Genomic DNA, 17,030 nt, shown 5'->3' with positions numbered 1-17,030 from the left:
CATGTATACAGAAGAAATGAAAAAGATTGGGGCAGAGCCAGAGAATGAGGGAAGAGAAATAAAAGATAAAGTTTATTTTCCAACTCTCTTGATCCTCAAACTTCTCAATTCATGGAACACCATATTGGCCTAAGATCTCTAATCACTTGAACACTTGGAGAAACTACAAAATTAAATCTCTGCAACCAATTTGGATTTGATTAAGACAGTCATTCCCTTTATAAAATCAAATACCTAAGTTATACCTAAAACAGTGTTAGAATTTCAAATTCTGAATGGTCTAGGTCATATTGCACCATTGCCAACATTAAGCAGTTCAAATCAACTGTCTGACCAAGTGCCTGAGTTTTTCATCAAATATGAGAGTTTCTTCTAAGTTGCCTCAAATCCAGAAATATTTAAAAAATTGAGAGGAAGACACTGGGGGATAGGGGAGGCTAGGGGACTGTCTAGGGCGGGGGGATAAAATGGACACATATGTAATACCCTTTGTAATACTTTAAGCAATAAAAAAAAAAAAAAAAAAGAAGGTGAGCAAACATATTAAGAACAGTATGCCATATATGCCAGGTCCCTTGAAATAGCAAGGATGGACCGGCTCCCGGCATTTGTCACTGTAGGGAATGCCATCACAAGACAGCATATCACCAAATAGTATCAAAACAGCAGAATTCATGAATTACCAGCACTTTTAAATAAGATCCCTCCACTGTCATTACTGCCCACACTGAAGCAATGGCTGAAAACTGTCTGGTTTGATTAGTTCTATATGTTTGAAGTTTGATTCTCATGAAAATAAAATAGAAAAAAAAAAAAATTGAGAGGATGGGAGGACAAGAATATGAAAAGAAAGCACAGATTTACATGAAGCTTTAGTAGTGGGATTAGATTTGTTCCACTCCATGTCTGGTCTTCTTTTAGCTATAGAATTTTTTCTGTCATTCTGCATGTTTTTATCCAGTGTTCTCTGGCTTTTTCTTATTTTTGCTTTAGATACTCAATATAGTAGTGACAGCCTATACAGGAAAAAAAAGTTTGATTTGCATAAAGTTAAGGGCCTTAAAATACTTTTTTTTTAAAAAACTCAATCTGATTCTAAATAAATTGGTTGGAAACATCAGCAGAGATATTTGGAGTAATGTTGCCACATTTCCATGCGTGAGATCAGAATACAAAAATAGTTTTTCATTTACAGATAGAAATAACAAGTAGAATAGGGCGTTTTATGTTCTCTGGAGAATGAAAGAAACTTATTAAGTTTGGGGAAAACCTGGGATGATTTTTCTGTTTCTTTTGTCCAGTTTCTGAGAGTTCCTAAAGTAAATCTTCTCTGCCAATCTTACTTGATCTGAGAATCTCCCTCTGTCTCACTTGTGTGTCTAGTTTCATTTTTAGCACATTGCTTCCCACCAACAGATTTGAATTGTATTTAGAAAGGTGTTCCAAGTCATACAGAATGAATCATTGCTTCTCTCCATCTTGTCTTTCTTACTCCCCATCCAACACACAGCTTCACCAGCGCAATAGGAACAGATCTTATTACATTTTAAACAAATATTCACAAAAAATAATCCAATCTTAAAACTTATGAGAACTTCAGACCAGCATATTGAATTTGATGAAATATTAGATTTTATCACAGGTATATACATGTACGGAACCGTTTTGTAAAACATGTAAGTGGGTTTTTTTAATATTATTCAGAAGATGTGTTTTCAATTGGTTTTAATTTTCTTAAAAATCCTACTTTGCAGCTAGGTTAAGCCATGACTTAGAAGTCATTTTATTTGGATAGTTAGGTTTATGTAGATGATCAGTAAATTAATTTCACTAATCTTAAACTGTCAGAAAGTGAAAAAATCAGGAAATGCTTTTGAATTAATTTAGATTCATAATGACTTTTTCTAGTATAGTAAAGTTTAGTGGGGAAAAATTTTTTTAAACCAGAACATCTATTTCGCGACCAATCTTTGAAATCCTTAAGATGAACTGGATGCTGCAGTAGCTGCCCTCTTAGGTTTAGGTGTTGTTCCTTCACGGAATCCATGTTGAATCTATCGTATACAATTTTTAGGTGCCTCACGTGACCAGTTCTGGTAGTGTTTCATCATTTAGCTTTGGCACTCCAGTTATACTTCCTGTTCTGCTTGGCGGGGTAGCTACTCTTGCCCCAGGTGGACTTCTGTAGGTGGTAGTTCTTTTAGGCACAGTGGCGGCACAGCGTGTGCGCGTCTTGTGCGCTTGCTGAACAATGACATTCCTTTCGTCACCTTGCTTCTGTGTCTGAGACCCAAGAGCTAGTGGAAATTTTTTATATATATTGTAATTCTTAGTAGAATCACTGACTTTCATGAAGTATGGAGAAGGAGGGGGGCATTGTGGGGAGAAGGACAGAATGAGTATGAATAAAATGAGTGAATGAATGGATGTTTAAACAGAGAAGAGGAAAGTCTTATGTCTATATTTTAAGCTTATTTCTCACTTCAACTAAATCTATCTTAAGGTATATTTGAGTTTATAGCCAATAATACGATTTTAGAATGAGTTTTAAAAACAGTGGTGATATATTCTGTGCCCTTTACACTTGCAGTTGTTTGCATGTAGATAGAACTAGCTGAGATTAATATGCCATGTAAAACAATAGCAATTTTGACTTATGTACACAGAATAATAGTTCTTTAACCTTCTTTCCTGCAGCTATAATCTGTTTCAGTGTTTTACTTCTTTCTGTCTATAGCAATTTGTAAAAGTTCAAAGTCAGTGGATGACTACTGAAGTACAGATTTTTAATACAAGCTGGAATAAATAAATTATGGAAGTTGTAGAAATTAAAGGGTTTCCTTTCTTAATTACTAGTCATGCCTTGAATTGATTAATGATGTTCTGCCTTGTAAGTTTACAACAGGATTTTCCATGGAAGAGAACAGATTTCTTTGTTCTAAGACTTCATTTGAACTGAGATGCATACGCAGTTTGGTTTCAAGTGAGATGTAAATGACTTAAACATTTTTTATTTTTTGCTGAGGGAAATCTTTAATGTTTGCCTAAAATGTCAAACATTTCCCATCCCTTCATTTTTTAGATCAATAATTTATATCTGATAATTTCTCTTCATTTTGTTATATACTCTGGCATAATTCATTTGAATCCTCTCTATAGTACAAAGATACTGCCTTACAAAATATTTAGAGTGGGTGTTGTGTTTATGAAGTTATGCTTTACATTTTGTTTGTAAATAATAAAGTTATCATTATTCATCATGCTACAAATGAAGTTGGAGTTCTTATAATAGGCATATTAAGAGGAAGAAACGTCTTAGAGTATTTCATTTATTTTTATTGAAGTTAAAGTGAAAGTGTTTTTATGTGATATTAGGACATGAGATAACTCTTAAGCATTTGTAAAGATTATAGAGAGCTTTTAAAATATTACAGCATGCCATAATGTTGTAATATAAAATTTACTCTGTATCTCATTTTTTTGCTCTTCCTTTAAGATAAGGAAATATATTCAGGTAAGTTAAGATTCAAAATTAAAAGAATACCATCAGCCCAAGCTGGTTTGGGTCAGGGGATAGAGCATCGGCCTATGGACTGAAGGGTCCCAGGTTCAATTCCGGTCAAGGGCATATGCCTGGGTTGTGGGCTCGATCCCTAGTAGGGGGCATGAAGGAGGCCACTGATCAACGATTATCTCTCATCATTGATGTTTTTATATCACTCTCCCTCTCCCTTTCCCTCTGAAATCAAAATATGTATAGATATCTATATATCTATATCTATATCTGTATTCTTATAAAAAAAATAAAAGAATATCATCAGCCCTAGCCAGTTTGGTTCAGTGGATAGAGCGTCAGCTAAGACTGAAGGGTCCTGGGCTCCATTCCTGGCTAGGGCATGTACCTCGGTTGCAGGCTCAATCCCAGGGCACGTGTGGGAGGCAACCAATTGATGTGTCTCTCACATCAATGTTTCTGCCCTTCCTAAACAATTTAAACAGGTGTGTGTTTTTTTTCTGGAGAGGTAAAGCATTCCTAATTTATGAAAGTAAACTAGTAATACAGTTGTATAAAATACCATTGTAATAGGCTAGGATGGAAAAAGAAATTGAGAGAGAAGTTGGACTTAGTGTTATAATAATATACTTTTAGGATTAGATCAGGTGTCATATGTCACTGTCATCTCCCTGCTTACAACCCTTCAGTAGCTCTCCAATGTCTACCAGATAAGTCCAAAGTCTTTAACTGGATAACAAGGTCCCTTAAAACCATCTATAATGTCTTATGCTTGTAACTTTATGGCTTTTACTTTATGCTTTGGCAAGACCAAGCTGCTGATTTTATGTTAAACTATATTCTTTCTTCTTTGAGGCCTTTTTCATGCTGATCTCTCTACCTACATTTATATTATCTTCTTTGCCTAGTAAGATCATATTTTTTAGGAAGCTGTCCCATACACTGTACACCACACTGGCTGGATCAGATGCCACCCCAGCCTGGAACACCCACAAAGCACTATGTGTATCTATATCTATTTACTTAGATATTCATGAACTCTCTTACTGTTGTAGGATTGTTTCTTTGTATGTCTAACTTTTCTAGAATATACTTTCCTTGAGAGCAACTACTTTGTATTACTTTTTCATCCCTAGTAACCAACACAATACATGAGTGCTCAGAAAATATTAAAGTGGTAGGTATTGTTTTAAGCTTGAAGTATGGGGGACAAAAAGAAAGCAGACCTTCAGATCTCTTCTTTACATTTCCACTGCCACAATCCCAGATCAGATCATCATCATTTTTGCATCAGACATATGAAAAGCCTTCCAACTTGTGTTTCTCTCTCTAATTCTTTTTACCTTTCAACTCCATCCTTAATCTATTATTTACACCACAGCTATGGTTCCTTTCTAAATCTGAAATTTGATATGGCACCTTGCAGCTTACCAATAGTCTCCTATTCCTTTTAATAGTTTTATATTGATCTTATGAGAAAGACACAATTCTTGAACATAGTTTACAGTGCCACTAGTAATGTCACCCTCAATTTTCAACCTCAACCTTTGCTTTTCTCTTGTCATAGAGTATGCTTCAGCTATACGGAACTCCTTTCAGTCCCCAAACGTATGCACATATTATTCTCCTTGGCCTGAATACTCTCTGCTTCTGCCTTCACTCTTGCCCCAGTTCAATTATATAATTTCTGTCCATCAGCAGGCTTTGGCTCCAGAACCTTCTTGGACCACTCTTTTCTCCACAGAACTAGTTAACTAACTCTGTGCTCATATAGCATTCCATACTTACCCATGTCACAGTTCTTATCAGACTATACCGAGTTTGCCTGTTAACATGTCTGTATCACACATATGATTAGCTCCATTAATAATAGTAGCAGCAGCAATGGCAGTAGTAGTAAATACTGACCGCTTATACTTGATGTGTAAGCCAGGCACAATGCAAAGTTTCATCTTATTTTATAAATGAGGAAAATAAGTCAAAAAGATGAAATACCTTCCCAAGTCAAAGAGCTAGTGAATAGCCAAACCAGGATTCTTACCCAGGTCTTTCTGATGAGGCCCATACTCTTAACCACCATACTATATTGACTCCTTGAAACTATTTTATGGTTTACCATTGTGTACCCAGCATCTTGTCACAGATTGGTATATAGTAGGTTTTGTATAAATATATATTTATTGAATGAATGATTGGTAAAACCAATACAGTGAAATAAAGACTTGAGGTGGAGTTTGGAATGTAAATTCATCATCATAGCAGTGGTTAATGAGGAAAACCATAGGTGTTGATGACTTAAAACTCAGAAAAGAATTAGAAGCAATGGAGATATGGGTCAGAAAAATGACTCTGAAGAGAAGTAGGGTGTCAATATGTACAAAAATACACATGTAGTAATAGGTGTTAGTTTTTATGATAAATTTGTTACCAAAAATGACTGATTTTCATTGCTAAAAACACATCACTTCTCTACTTTTAACAACTTAAGGATCTGATGTTTATTACTAAAATAGCCAAAGAAAAAGGTTAATAATTTAGCAATGAAAATGTTAAACTTGGGTATCTCTTCATGGAACATTGGCCAAATAGAATAGCTTTCCTTTGGTGGTGCTTTCACATCTAGCCTTAGTTACTCAGAGTGGTAGATAGTAGTTGTAGCCATTTTTTTTAAGATGACTTTGTAGAATAAATTAAAAAATATTTGTTAACCTGGGAACAATCTGCCTATAGATAAATCTGTTTTTATAGAATAATCAGTTTACTTTCAGTCTGAATTTAATTAGTAAGCATTTTACATGACAATTGTTTTTATGGAGTCGATTCATGCTGTTGCCTTTTTAGCAAAGCAGATAAACTCTAAACATGAGACTATGTTCATCCAGGAGCATTTCACACTACTGAAGCTGAAGCTGATCCTCAGAGTATGACTCAGATATATGCATTGCCTGAAATTCCTCGAGATCAAAATGCTGCAGAATCATGGGAAACCTTAGAAGCAGTATGTTAATTTTTTTTTTTTCCTTTTGGTAGCTGTGAGGCATAAAAGTAAATAACCTCCTCTCTCTTTTTCTCCTTTTAAGGACCTAATTGAACTTAGCCAACTGGTCACAGAATTCTCTCTCCTAGTGAATGTAAGTATATGACTGTTTTGGGCTCAGAGATGTTAGATTAATAGCTAAAAGGCTTTTATCAGTCATTAGACTTTTGACTAGAATTTTAATAGAAGTTATAATTTTTAAGACTGCTATTAGGTCATGGATAGAAGTCCAATTGTTGTCAAATTCCAGATAGGTTCCATAAACATTTATTAAGCACTTTTATGGAGCCATAAAAGGTACTGTATTAGATCCTTGGCATTGGGGGTCTGATAAGGTTGGTTATAGAAATAAATGAAGCCTGTTCTCTGCCTTTAAGGATTTACAGTGGGTAGAGATATGCTTGGATCTCCAAACTTGAAATTTCAAGCATGATTGTTAAATGCAAAAATAAGGTATGACAAGAAGTAATATAAGCTCCAAGAAGCAGCATTTGAGGGAGGAAGGGGTTGTGAGGTAGAAGCATTAAGGGTAGCTTCACAAGATAGGTAGCCTTTGCTTGAGCCTTGAAAATTGAGTAAAGTGTCCACAGGTGGAGTGAGAGGTACATTTGAAAATAGCTGAACAAAGACATGGAGTACAGTACATTTTAGGAGTGACAAGTATTGCAGTATAATCTAAGCATAAGGTACCATGGGCAAGCAAAGCAAGGAGGGTTAGGGTGAGATTCCAATAGCATTGAACGCCATACCAAATAATTTGAACATTACTATGTAGGAGCCAATATAGATTTTTGAACAGGTAGAGTGCTGTGATCCATCCCGTCTGTGCTTCAGAAAGATCACAGTGTGAGGAATGGCCTTATAGAGGGGAAGATTATAGGCAGGATAACTGGTTAGGAATCGATTGCAAGAGTTTCACAAAGAGCAATGGCAAAGCAAGTACAGTAATCCCCCCCATATCTGCAATTTTGCTTTCTACAATTTTGCTTTCCATGGTTTTAGTTACTGTGGTCTATTGTGGTCTGAAAATGTTAAATGGAAAATTCCAGAAATAATAAGTTTTAAATTGTACATCGTTCTGGGTAGCATGATGAAATCTGGCACTGTCCTACTCTGTCTTAGCTCAAGACATGAATCATCCCTTTGTCCATAGTATCCATGTTGTATATCCTCCCCACCCTTAGTCACTTAACAGCCATCTTGGCTTGTCAGCTAGACTGTTGTGGTATTACAATGCCTGTGTTCCAGTAACCCTGTTTTACTTAATAATGACCCCAAAGTGCAAGAGTAGTGATGCTGGCAATTTATATATACCAAAGCAAAGCTGTAAAATGTGTGTGTGTGTGTGTGTGTATAGGAAAAAAACAGAGTATATATAGGGTTCAGTAATATCTGTTGTTTCAGGCATCTACTGTGGGTCTTGCAACATATTTCCCATGGATAAGGGATGACTGAGAGGTATTTCTGGGGTAGAAATTGGAGGAAGATGGAAAAGTCAAAGATAAGAAACACTAGGCTTTATTCTGCATAATCAGGTAGCCAGTGAAACTGTTAACATAGATTAGAGGACATAAGGTAAATTTACTGGAAAAAATAGAATAGATTTTGTTACTATTTTTCTAAATTATTTTTTCTTCCCAGGAATTGTGTGTGGGAAGGTTGGATGTATGAGTTATGTGTGTGTATGTATGGATGTACCTGCAGGAGCAACCCTACTTCTGCTTATGCTTCTGGCTAGGTTTAGTTCTTTGTTCTTGATCAAACTATGATTTGGGGGTTGTACATTTTTGAGTTATGATTTCCTTGACACCTGGCTTTAAATTATAAGAGCTCCTAAATCAACCAGTCTTGGAATTGAAAAGGTCAACTAATCTACTCTTGCCCCAACTTCTCAAATAGATGGTCTTTTGCCTCTTTTTGAGCAATTACAGTGCAGGGACACATCATACTTCAACCATCCCATTTGGAGGCTCTTAGAAGTTCTTCCTCATGTAAAGTAAACTCTGCCCTTTAATAACTTCCCTCTGGTACTTTTGCTCCATGGAGCCATATGCTGAACAAGTTTTATCTCTTTTCCATATAAAAGTTTTTCAACCTTCGAGACCACCTTCTCTTTCCTCACTCTATCCTACCTCACCATATTGTCTTCTCTTAAAAACCCTTGATTTGCTAATGTATTCCTAGAATATGATTTCTAGGGTTATCAGTACTAGACCCTTACTCTGCTTGTTTTCTAGTGTGTGGATTTTGTTCTTGAAATATAATGCTTAAATTGAATATTGTTTAAAAAAATTTGGGGGGGTTAATCCTCACCCATGGATATTTTTTCCGTTGATTTTTAGAGAGAAATGGATGGGAGGGATAGAGACAGAGAGAAACACCAATGTGAGAGAGATGCATCGATTGGTTGCCTTCGGCAGGGGCTGAGGATCGAGCCTGCAACCGAGATATGGTCAATTATTTGACCATAATTGAACCCGCAACCCTTCAGTTTGTGGGCAGATGATCTAACCACTGAGAAACCAGCTACGGCAAATATAGCAAATTCTTTAAAGCATTTTCCTTTTTTTGATGCCTCTAAGTCAGAAGAAGCAAAATGAAGTTTCTGGATTAGGTATCTGTACAAACTATTAACATATTTGCATATAAAAGAGAATGATACAAGAATCCCAAAATATTTGTTGTTTTTAGAATCAAGATTTCTTTAATTGTAATGCATAATCTCTGATCTAATGTATCTTGTAAGATCTGTATATGTCTGGTTATATAGATATATACATTTGTCAAAAGTCATTGGTATGTACTCATGAAATGTGTGAGGTCTAATGTACATAGATTATACTTAAAGTTTATTTAAAAAACAAACTAAACATGTTAAAAAGTTCTCATTCAAGACAAACACATTTCCCTTCTAATGAGATTGACACATGAAAAGAAAATGAAGGGTTTTGGGCCATTTAACTATTATATATACTAGTACTATTAGGTTATTAAACAATTCCTAATCCCTAATCTAAGGAAGGTTCGTGCAGGGAGAGTTAGACTATAGCCATAGCTCTATACAAATGTCCTATTTATAATAATCTGTGTAAGGACAGATTGTTATTAAGCAATAGCTCAAAGGAGAAACCCTGATTACTATTCCCAGGGTGACTGAGTTCTCATGACCACATGGTCAAGGACTCACAGAAGCTCCATTTAGGCAACAAATGACTTGGGAACATAATCAGAGTGACCACATCCTCTCATTATCATCACATGGACATGATAGTATCTAGGCAAGTTAACCATTTATTTATGGAGCACTTTCTGTGTGCATAGTACTGAGCTAAGACTAGAAAACAGTATAAAAAAGAACCTATAGGATACTCATGACAATTACACAACATTGTGAATGTAGTTAATTCCACTGAATTGTATACTTAAAAATGGTTAAATTGTGTCTAGCTGGTGTGTCTCAGTGGTTGAATGTTGACCTATGAACCAGGAGTCATAGTTCGATTCCCAGTCAGGGCACATGCCTGGGTTTCAGGCTCAATCCCAGGGGGGGTGAGGGGGGCGCGGGGAGGGGCGCGTGCAGGAGGCAGCCAATAATGTTTCTCTCTCATCATTGATATTTTTATCTCTCTCTCCTTCTCCTTCCTCTCTGAAATCAATAAAAACATATATTTTAAAAATGGTTAAATTATAAATTTTAATTTTTACCATAATAAAAAAAGAACCTACAAAACCATTGAGACATCCAGATATGGTCTAATAGATGGTAATAAATTAATATGTACTAGGCCCCATCTTTATTTTTCTTCAGCCTTTATTGCTCAAGTGTTCTCTTTCCTATAATTGTGGAACCAACCCTATTTCTAGCCAAGGGGAATTTAAAAAATGCTGCCCTAGTTGCTTAATAGCAGGTCACCCTAGTTATAGGTCCAGTTTTGTCTCTACATTTTGTCTTATTCACTATGGATTTTTAAATTCAGTTTTATTCTGGATGCATAAAAGCTGGGTTGTAGTGGATTAGATCAGATTCCTCCATTTATTACCTATGTGACTGTCAGGATATTATTTGACAATAATGAGCTTAGTAAATTGTTGGGAGGAGTAAATGAAATAATGCCTATTACTTCTCACCCCCCTTCCCTTCTATTACCCCACTGCATTCCTGCTTTTGTTCCTTCCTTAGTTGATTCCCTTACGCTCCTTGGTTAGAATTCTACTTTTGCTACCAACATTATCTTTAGATATTTTAGTACTATAGCTCCTACAGCCTTTTTCCTGTTGCTAAATCCCCTGATGTCAACATCCTACTTACCTACTTCATTTATTATCTACTGTAGGTGAATATAATCCTGTATTCTCCTTGTATATCATAGCATTTGTATGTTTGTTTTGGGCTTTTCTGTATATGTGATTGCATATGATTCAGGATAGAAACTACATATATTTAGAGTTCAGAAACAGGATAGATCAATGTTATCTGGATTGGCCAAGATCTAAGAGTAGAGCTGGCCTTGAAAGCCAGCTGAAATTTGGAGTTAGTAATAAAGAAAAAATTCTGGAGTTTTGGCATTAACTTCTTAAACCATAGCTTTTCAAGCACAATCATAAAACTGCACAACTATTAGCAAGACTGTTCAAGAGAGAGCATTTTTATTGATGTAAATGGATTTGGGAATAGATTTGTTGAATGTATTACTATTACTTGATATAGAGCAGTGGTTCTCCACCTTCTGGCCCTTTTTTAAATACAGTTCCTCATGTTATGACCCCCAACCATAAAATTATTTTTGTTGCTACTTCATGACTGTAATTTTGCTACTGTTATGAATCGTAATGTAAATATCTGATATGCAGGATGGTCTTAGGCGACCCCTGTGGAAGGGTCGTTCGACCCCCAAAGGGGTCACGACCCACAGATTGAGAACCACTGATAGAGAGGATGTGTGCCTATAACTATCAACATCAACATTCAAAAGAAAAACAATTCACTCTGGCCTGTGTGGCTCAGTTGGTTTGACATTGTACATGCACTGAAAGGTTGCTGGTTCAATTCCTGGTCAAGGCACATGCTGGGTTGCAGGTTTAATCCCTGGTAGGGGGTGTGCAGAAGGCAGCCAGTGGATGTTTCCTCCCACATAGATGTTTCTCTCTCTCCCTCTCCCTTCCTCTCTTTCTAAAAATCACTAAAAAATATTTTTAAAAAGAGAGAAAAACAATTTTTCATTAGTATTGAAATAATTTTTATTTAAAAAGGAAAAAGTCCATGTATTACTGTAGAAACACTGCAGTGATTCTCATAAGTGATTTAATTTATTGTTAAAGGGATGCTGAGGACATACACGAGCCACCGAAGTATATAATGTCAGGAAGAGAGTGTGAAGGTTGTCAAATGTGGGCACTACAGGCAGATTAGTAGATGTAGGAGGTTAGTAGATATAGGTGAGGAGGCTCCTGAGCCACTGTTGTTAAGAGCTTGGGTTTCTGTACTGAGATAACATTGTGTATGTGTTATTTTGCCCAACATACAGACCCAAGGACACAGTGGAAAGGTGGTGACCAGATTTTGCTCTGAATGGAGCCTGGCTGGTCATGCTGTAGACAGTGACTAACACTTTGACACCAGTTGCCTAAATCTAATTTTCTGTTATTTTGAGTCCTTCTTACTCAAGAAGCAGAGTTTGAAGATATAGGCAAAGTTTGGGATTCAAACCAAGCAAAATAGGGGAAGAAGACAGATCTACACAACTGAGGGATGACTACTGATCCCAGGATAGGGGGTGGTCTGCTCTCTGCCTCATTTCCATGCCCGTATTTAAGCAAGCTTCCTTATGTCAGTGAATAAGTACTTAGAGGTGTGAGCTACTCCCCAGGGTGAGAGAGGCCTCATTTAGTACTGGTGATTGCAATGATGGTGAGCATTACAGGTTAAATAATCAGTAATCTCAGGCTTTGTTTTGTCTTGTGATCCTTTCTCCAATTATCCCAAAGTATTTTTGTGAAAAATTTTTTTAAAAATAAAATTATTTTAGAATTTTACTTTATTAAAAAAAAGTCATAGAGCTTCAATATCCAACCTTGTAGGAAGGAGCATTAAAAGATATTTCCCTGAGGTCTTGAGATAACACTTGAACTTTAGAAATGATAGTAATTCTGCTAGGTTCTACCATCTTTTTTTAAAATATATTGTTTTAAATTCACTTCAGAGAGAGGAAGAGAGACGGAGAGAGAGAAACATCAATTATGAGAATCATCGATTGGCTGCCTCCTGCATGCATGGAGCTCCCAACCTAGACATGTGCCCTGACTGGGAATGAAGCATGACCTACTGGTTCTTGGGTCGTATTCAACCATTGAGCCACGGTGGTTGGCTCAGGCAGGCTCTGTCATCTTGATGGAATTCTTTTGGGTCTGAGAAAAAGGGGACATGTTGACTATTTTTAACTCATCAAGATACGGAGGTTGATGATAGAGCTTTGCATCTGTGATTTATCTCCTAGCATAGACTTTCAAGGAAGAATGGAAAGTGTGGGGTTGTCCTAAAGAGAAACAAGGGTAGGGTGTCAGAACTGGCATTTATGCGTCTATGGGTTGTGGTGGGAGGGGAGCTAACATTAAAGAAGTTTTATTGTCTGAGCAGAGGTTCGGTAACCACTTGTCAGAAATGTTGTAGTAGGGCTTTACACATCTGAGGGAAAAATCCCACTCAATGACCTGAGCATTCCTTCTACCCAGAGATTCTGTGAGTCACAGTTTCTGTTGTGTCAGTGTAGGTGTTGTCGTTTTATGTAGAATGATTTATTAATATATTTGATCAGAAACATTTTAGCTTATCATGATTTTAAAATGTATTAAATTGTACAGGTGTAAAACACAGGACAGTAAATTCATTCTCTGCTCCTTACTGCTTATCAGATCAGAAGTAGAAAGATTTCATGGCAGATCAAACCACGCCGTATTCTTATTTCTAAAATGTAATAATTTGTATTTATTGGGTCAAGGGAGTTTTACTCCTAAGTCAAATTTGCCTGTTTTAAACTGAATCTTCAAAGAGATAAGCTAGGGAGGTTTTTTCGTTTTTGTTTTTGTTTTTTTCCTGTCAAACCCACATGACATGTAAATGCTTACTTGAATTTCTTTTCTCCTGGAAAATAGATTAATTGGAGAATGTTTGTATGCTTGAATGAATTTTAGTGTGAGATGCTTTTTCCTATAAAGGTGCCAGTCTTTTATTACCTAATAAGTAAGTCACCTTTTTTTTTTTTTTCACACAAGTGAATTTGTACTTTGGACATAGTTTATCAGATGCTATTAATGAACCACTATTAAGACTGCAAGGCTGCAGTGCACAGGGCCCTGATTACAGGAATTAAAATAGTGTGTATTGGCTCTCTGCTGCTCCCCAGCAGGAATTCTCACTCATAATTCCTTTGCATCTAGTCTCAGCAGGAGAAGATTGACAGCATTGAAGACCATGTCAACAGTGCTGCTGTGAATGTTGAAGAGGGAACCAGAAACTTGGGGAAGGTAAGATTCTGCTCCTGCTGACAAATCAATGTTACTCTGGCTCCCAGGAATTTGTAGTATTAACCCAATTGATCTGCTCTCTTTAATCTTGAGGGAACCAGCAATTAAGGAAATAAGGAAGAAATGACACAAAGGTAGTGCAAGAAATCAATGGCTGTAGTAATATTCTACTCTTTCATTCTGTTGGGAGAGAAATTTTTTTCAAAGAGAGAATAAACTGCAGCCCTACTCTAAGATATTTGGTGTTAGAAGGAAATATTTAGAGGTTCAGGGGCATAGAGAGGCTTGCCAGAATCCAGTAGGGACAAAAATCTAAGGATGTGACAGCATATGTGGAGTGGGCCATCTCTTTCCATAGAATTTTGTGTTTAACCCCAGGGCATGGAATAGTATGTGTGCAAAATGAAAACTTTGGGGTATCTGTGGCTGCTGAACCTGTTTAAATAAGCCAGTGAGGTAGTTAGTGGTTTGATTGTTTTGCAAGTAAATTCAATTTGTAGCAGTCAGCTCTTTGTAGCCCGTTTCTCTAAATTCTGAGGTCTGGAGCAATTGTAGTACCTGTGGAATACTCTTTCTGCCCCCTCCCTCCAGTACAATCTCCAAGGTTAATTATGTACCAAGAGTTAAAGAGGCATTGGCAGGAGTAATGAGAGGAAAATGCACATCACCACAGGCAGATATTCTCAACTCAATTTCTAAATTGAATTTTTTTTTTTACAGGCTGCAAAATACAAGCTGGCAATTCTGCCTGTGGCAGGTGCACTCCTCGGAGGAGCGGTGGGGGGTCCGATTGGCCTCCTTGCAGGCTTCAAAGTGGCAGGAATTGCAGCTGCACTTGGTGGTGGGGTGTTGGGCTTCACAGGTGGAAAATTGATACAAAGAAGGAAACAGAAAATGACGGAGAAGCTCATTTCCAGCTGTCCAGATCTTCCCAGCCAAACTGACAAAAAATGCAGTTAAAAACCAAACTTCAGTATTATTGGCTCCAACGTGTTTATACTAATGGACCTTTGTTGCTGTCGGACACTCAGCTTTTGGAACATGATTATATCAAGACTAGAGGCCTGGTGCACGAAATTTGTGCACCTGGAGAGGGGTCCCTTAGTCCAGCCTGTGCCCTCTCCCAGTCCGGGAGCCCTTGGGAGATGTCCAACTGATGGCTTAGGCCCACTCCCCGCCATCGGGTCAGACATCCTTAGTGCTGCCACAGGAGTGAAAGAGGCTCCTGCCACCACCACTGTGCTTGCCAGCCGTGAGCCTGGTTCAGGGCTTCTGGTTGAGCAGCGCTCCCCCTATGGGAGCACACTGACCACTAGGGGGCAGATCCTGCATTGAGCATGTGCCCCCTGGTGGTCAGTGCGTGTCATAGTGACCAGTCCTTTCACCATTCGGTCGATTTGCATATTAGCCTTTTATTATATAGGACAGTGGCTGTAGATGCTCAAGTGGGATTGGACTGTGATAAGTGGATATATATTTTTGTTTGCTGGTATATTAATGGAATTGAGGGGCCTGGGCTGAGGGTGTATAATGTTTGTCAGGTAGTTTGAAGACTGCCAGGGAGCAGATTTTCTTCTTGGAAGTGTGAAAACTGAACCCATAACTTTGATAAGGACATGTGATGTGTGGACATGTTGGGTTATGAAAGAATAGTTCCTTTCCTAACCCTGATTTGGAGATCCTAAGACTAAGCATATATTAAATATGCTTTTTATCTTCTAAATGTAGGAGATTATTTAGGCCTGTTAGCAAAGAAAAGAATGGGAGTTCAGGAGTCTTTCTTTCAAATAGGAAATCCAGATCTGGCAAGGGCACAGGTGAAGTACATGGTAGAGTCATTGGATGAAACTATCGCAGTTTCCTACAGGCCCCACTATATTTTCTGATGAAGGAAACTAATAGTGAAAGAAAGGCCCAACTTCTCTTTTAAACATCTCAATCTGTGACACTGACTCTCAGAACTCTTCCCTCTGTCTCTCTTTAAATAAAGACAAAATCTCAAGTGGTAGGAGACAGTGTTATTAAGCCAGCTGTTTGTCAGTTTGTCTCTTCACAGAAGTAGTGCCCTCTGCCTTCCTTCCCTTGTATTTTTCAAAAGTTCTTTGACTTGTGGGGTGAATTCTATCCATGTGTAATGAGGGTTTTTCTCATAATTTGCTTTTTTAAAATATATTTTTTATTGATTTCAGAGGCGAAGGGAGAGGGAGAGATGGTAACATCAGTGAAGAAAGAATCATTGATCAGCTGCTTCCTACAGGCCCCACACTGGAGATTGAGCCCATAACTCAGGCATGTGTCCTGACCGGGAATGGAACCATGACCGCCTGGTTCATAGGTTGACGCTCAAACACTGAGCCACACCAGCCAGTCCTAATCTGCTTTTTAAAAATTGTCTCCCATCTTTACTCATCCTTTCCTATATAATCTCTAGATAAGAGAGGGAGGGAGGCAGGGAGAAAGAGATCTCCAAATTGTTAGAATTTGAGCTAAAAAATAAGCAGGCAGAGAATATGCCAGATCATTTCCTGGGGCATCTTCTAATCTCAAGTGGCTGATGTACCTGCCACACAGGGAGTTTCTAACCCCAGGTCTTTTCAGCCAGCCCTTGGTGAAGCTAAGAACTAGCTTTCTACCTCATATCTCTTACTACCATCCTTTTCCCCAGGCTTTGCTATCTCCTGTGCTTTCCTTCACTTTCACAGCTGCTGTTTCTTCCCAAGAGTGGCATTCTGCTTGCCTTTTCTCATATTCAAGTTGATGATGGACAAAGCCTGGTGCCAACTCTCAGTCCTGATGGATTTGTGGTGCTAATTCCAACACTTGACATTGACAGCAAGCTTGGCCCAGCCCAACCCAGTGTCTATATCAAAGAGCAAAAAGGTTTTAAATTTAGAAAGAAAGAATTTAAGGTTACAGGCAGCCTCATCCTTAACCTCCAATTCATTTGAAATAGGAAAG

At 37.6% G+C, this 17,030-nt stretch overlaps 1 protein-coding gene and 1 pseudogene across 6 annotated transcripts in view; one reads left to right on the top strand and one right to left on the bottom strand.

Moving 5' to 3' along the window:
- The window catches only part of STX17 (syntaxin 17), a 42,267-nt gene extending 27,017 nt beyond the window's left edge, over nt 1-15,250 (top strand). For all 6 annotated transcript variants that reach the window (XM_036330215.1, XM_036330219.1, XM_036330216.1 and 3 more), the window contains exons 5-8: nt 6,397-6,512; nt 6,595-6,645; nt 13,986-14,072; nt 14,793-15,250. In XM_036330215.1, the coding sequence (XP_036186108.1) occupies nt 6,397-6,512; nt 6,595-6,645; nt 13,986-14,072; nt 14,793-15,032 (494 nt within the window). In that variant the 3' untranslated portion in view covers nt 15,033-15,250. The remainder of the gene's footprint in view (nt 1-6,396; nt 6,513-6,594; nt 6,646-13,985; nt 14,073-14,792) is intronic.
- On the bottom strand, nt 1,980-5,579 carry LOC118667659 (annotated as a pseudogene).
- Nucleotides 15,251-17,030: the final 1,780 nt, after the last annotated feature.

The sequence above is a fragment of the Myotis myotis genome, unplaced genomic scaffold, assembly GCF_014108235.1.
Source record: "Myotis myotis isolate mMyoMyo1 unplaced genomic scaffold, mMyoMyo1.p scaffold_m19_p_12, whole genome shotgun sequence".
Classification (NCBI taxonomy): domain Eukaryota; kingdom Metazoa; phylum Chordata; class Mammalia; order Chiroptera; family Vespertilionidae; genus Myotis; species Myotis myotis.
This window is presented reverse-complemented; position numbering and strand designations above follow the sequence as displayed.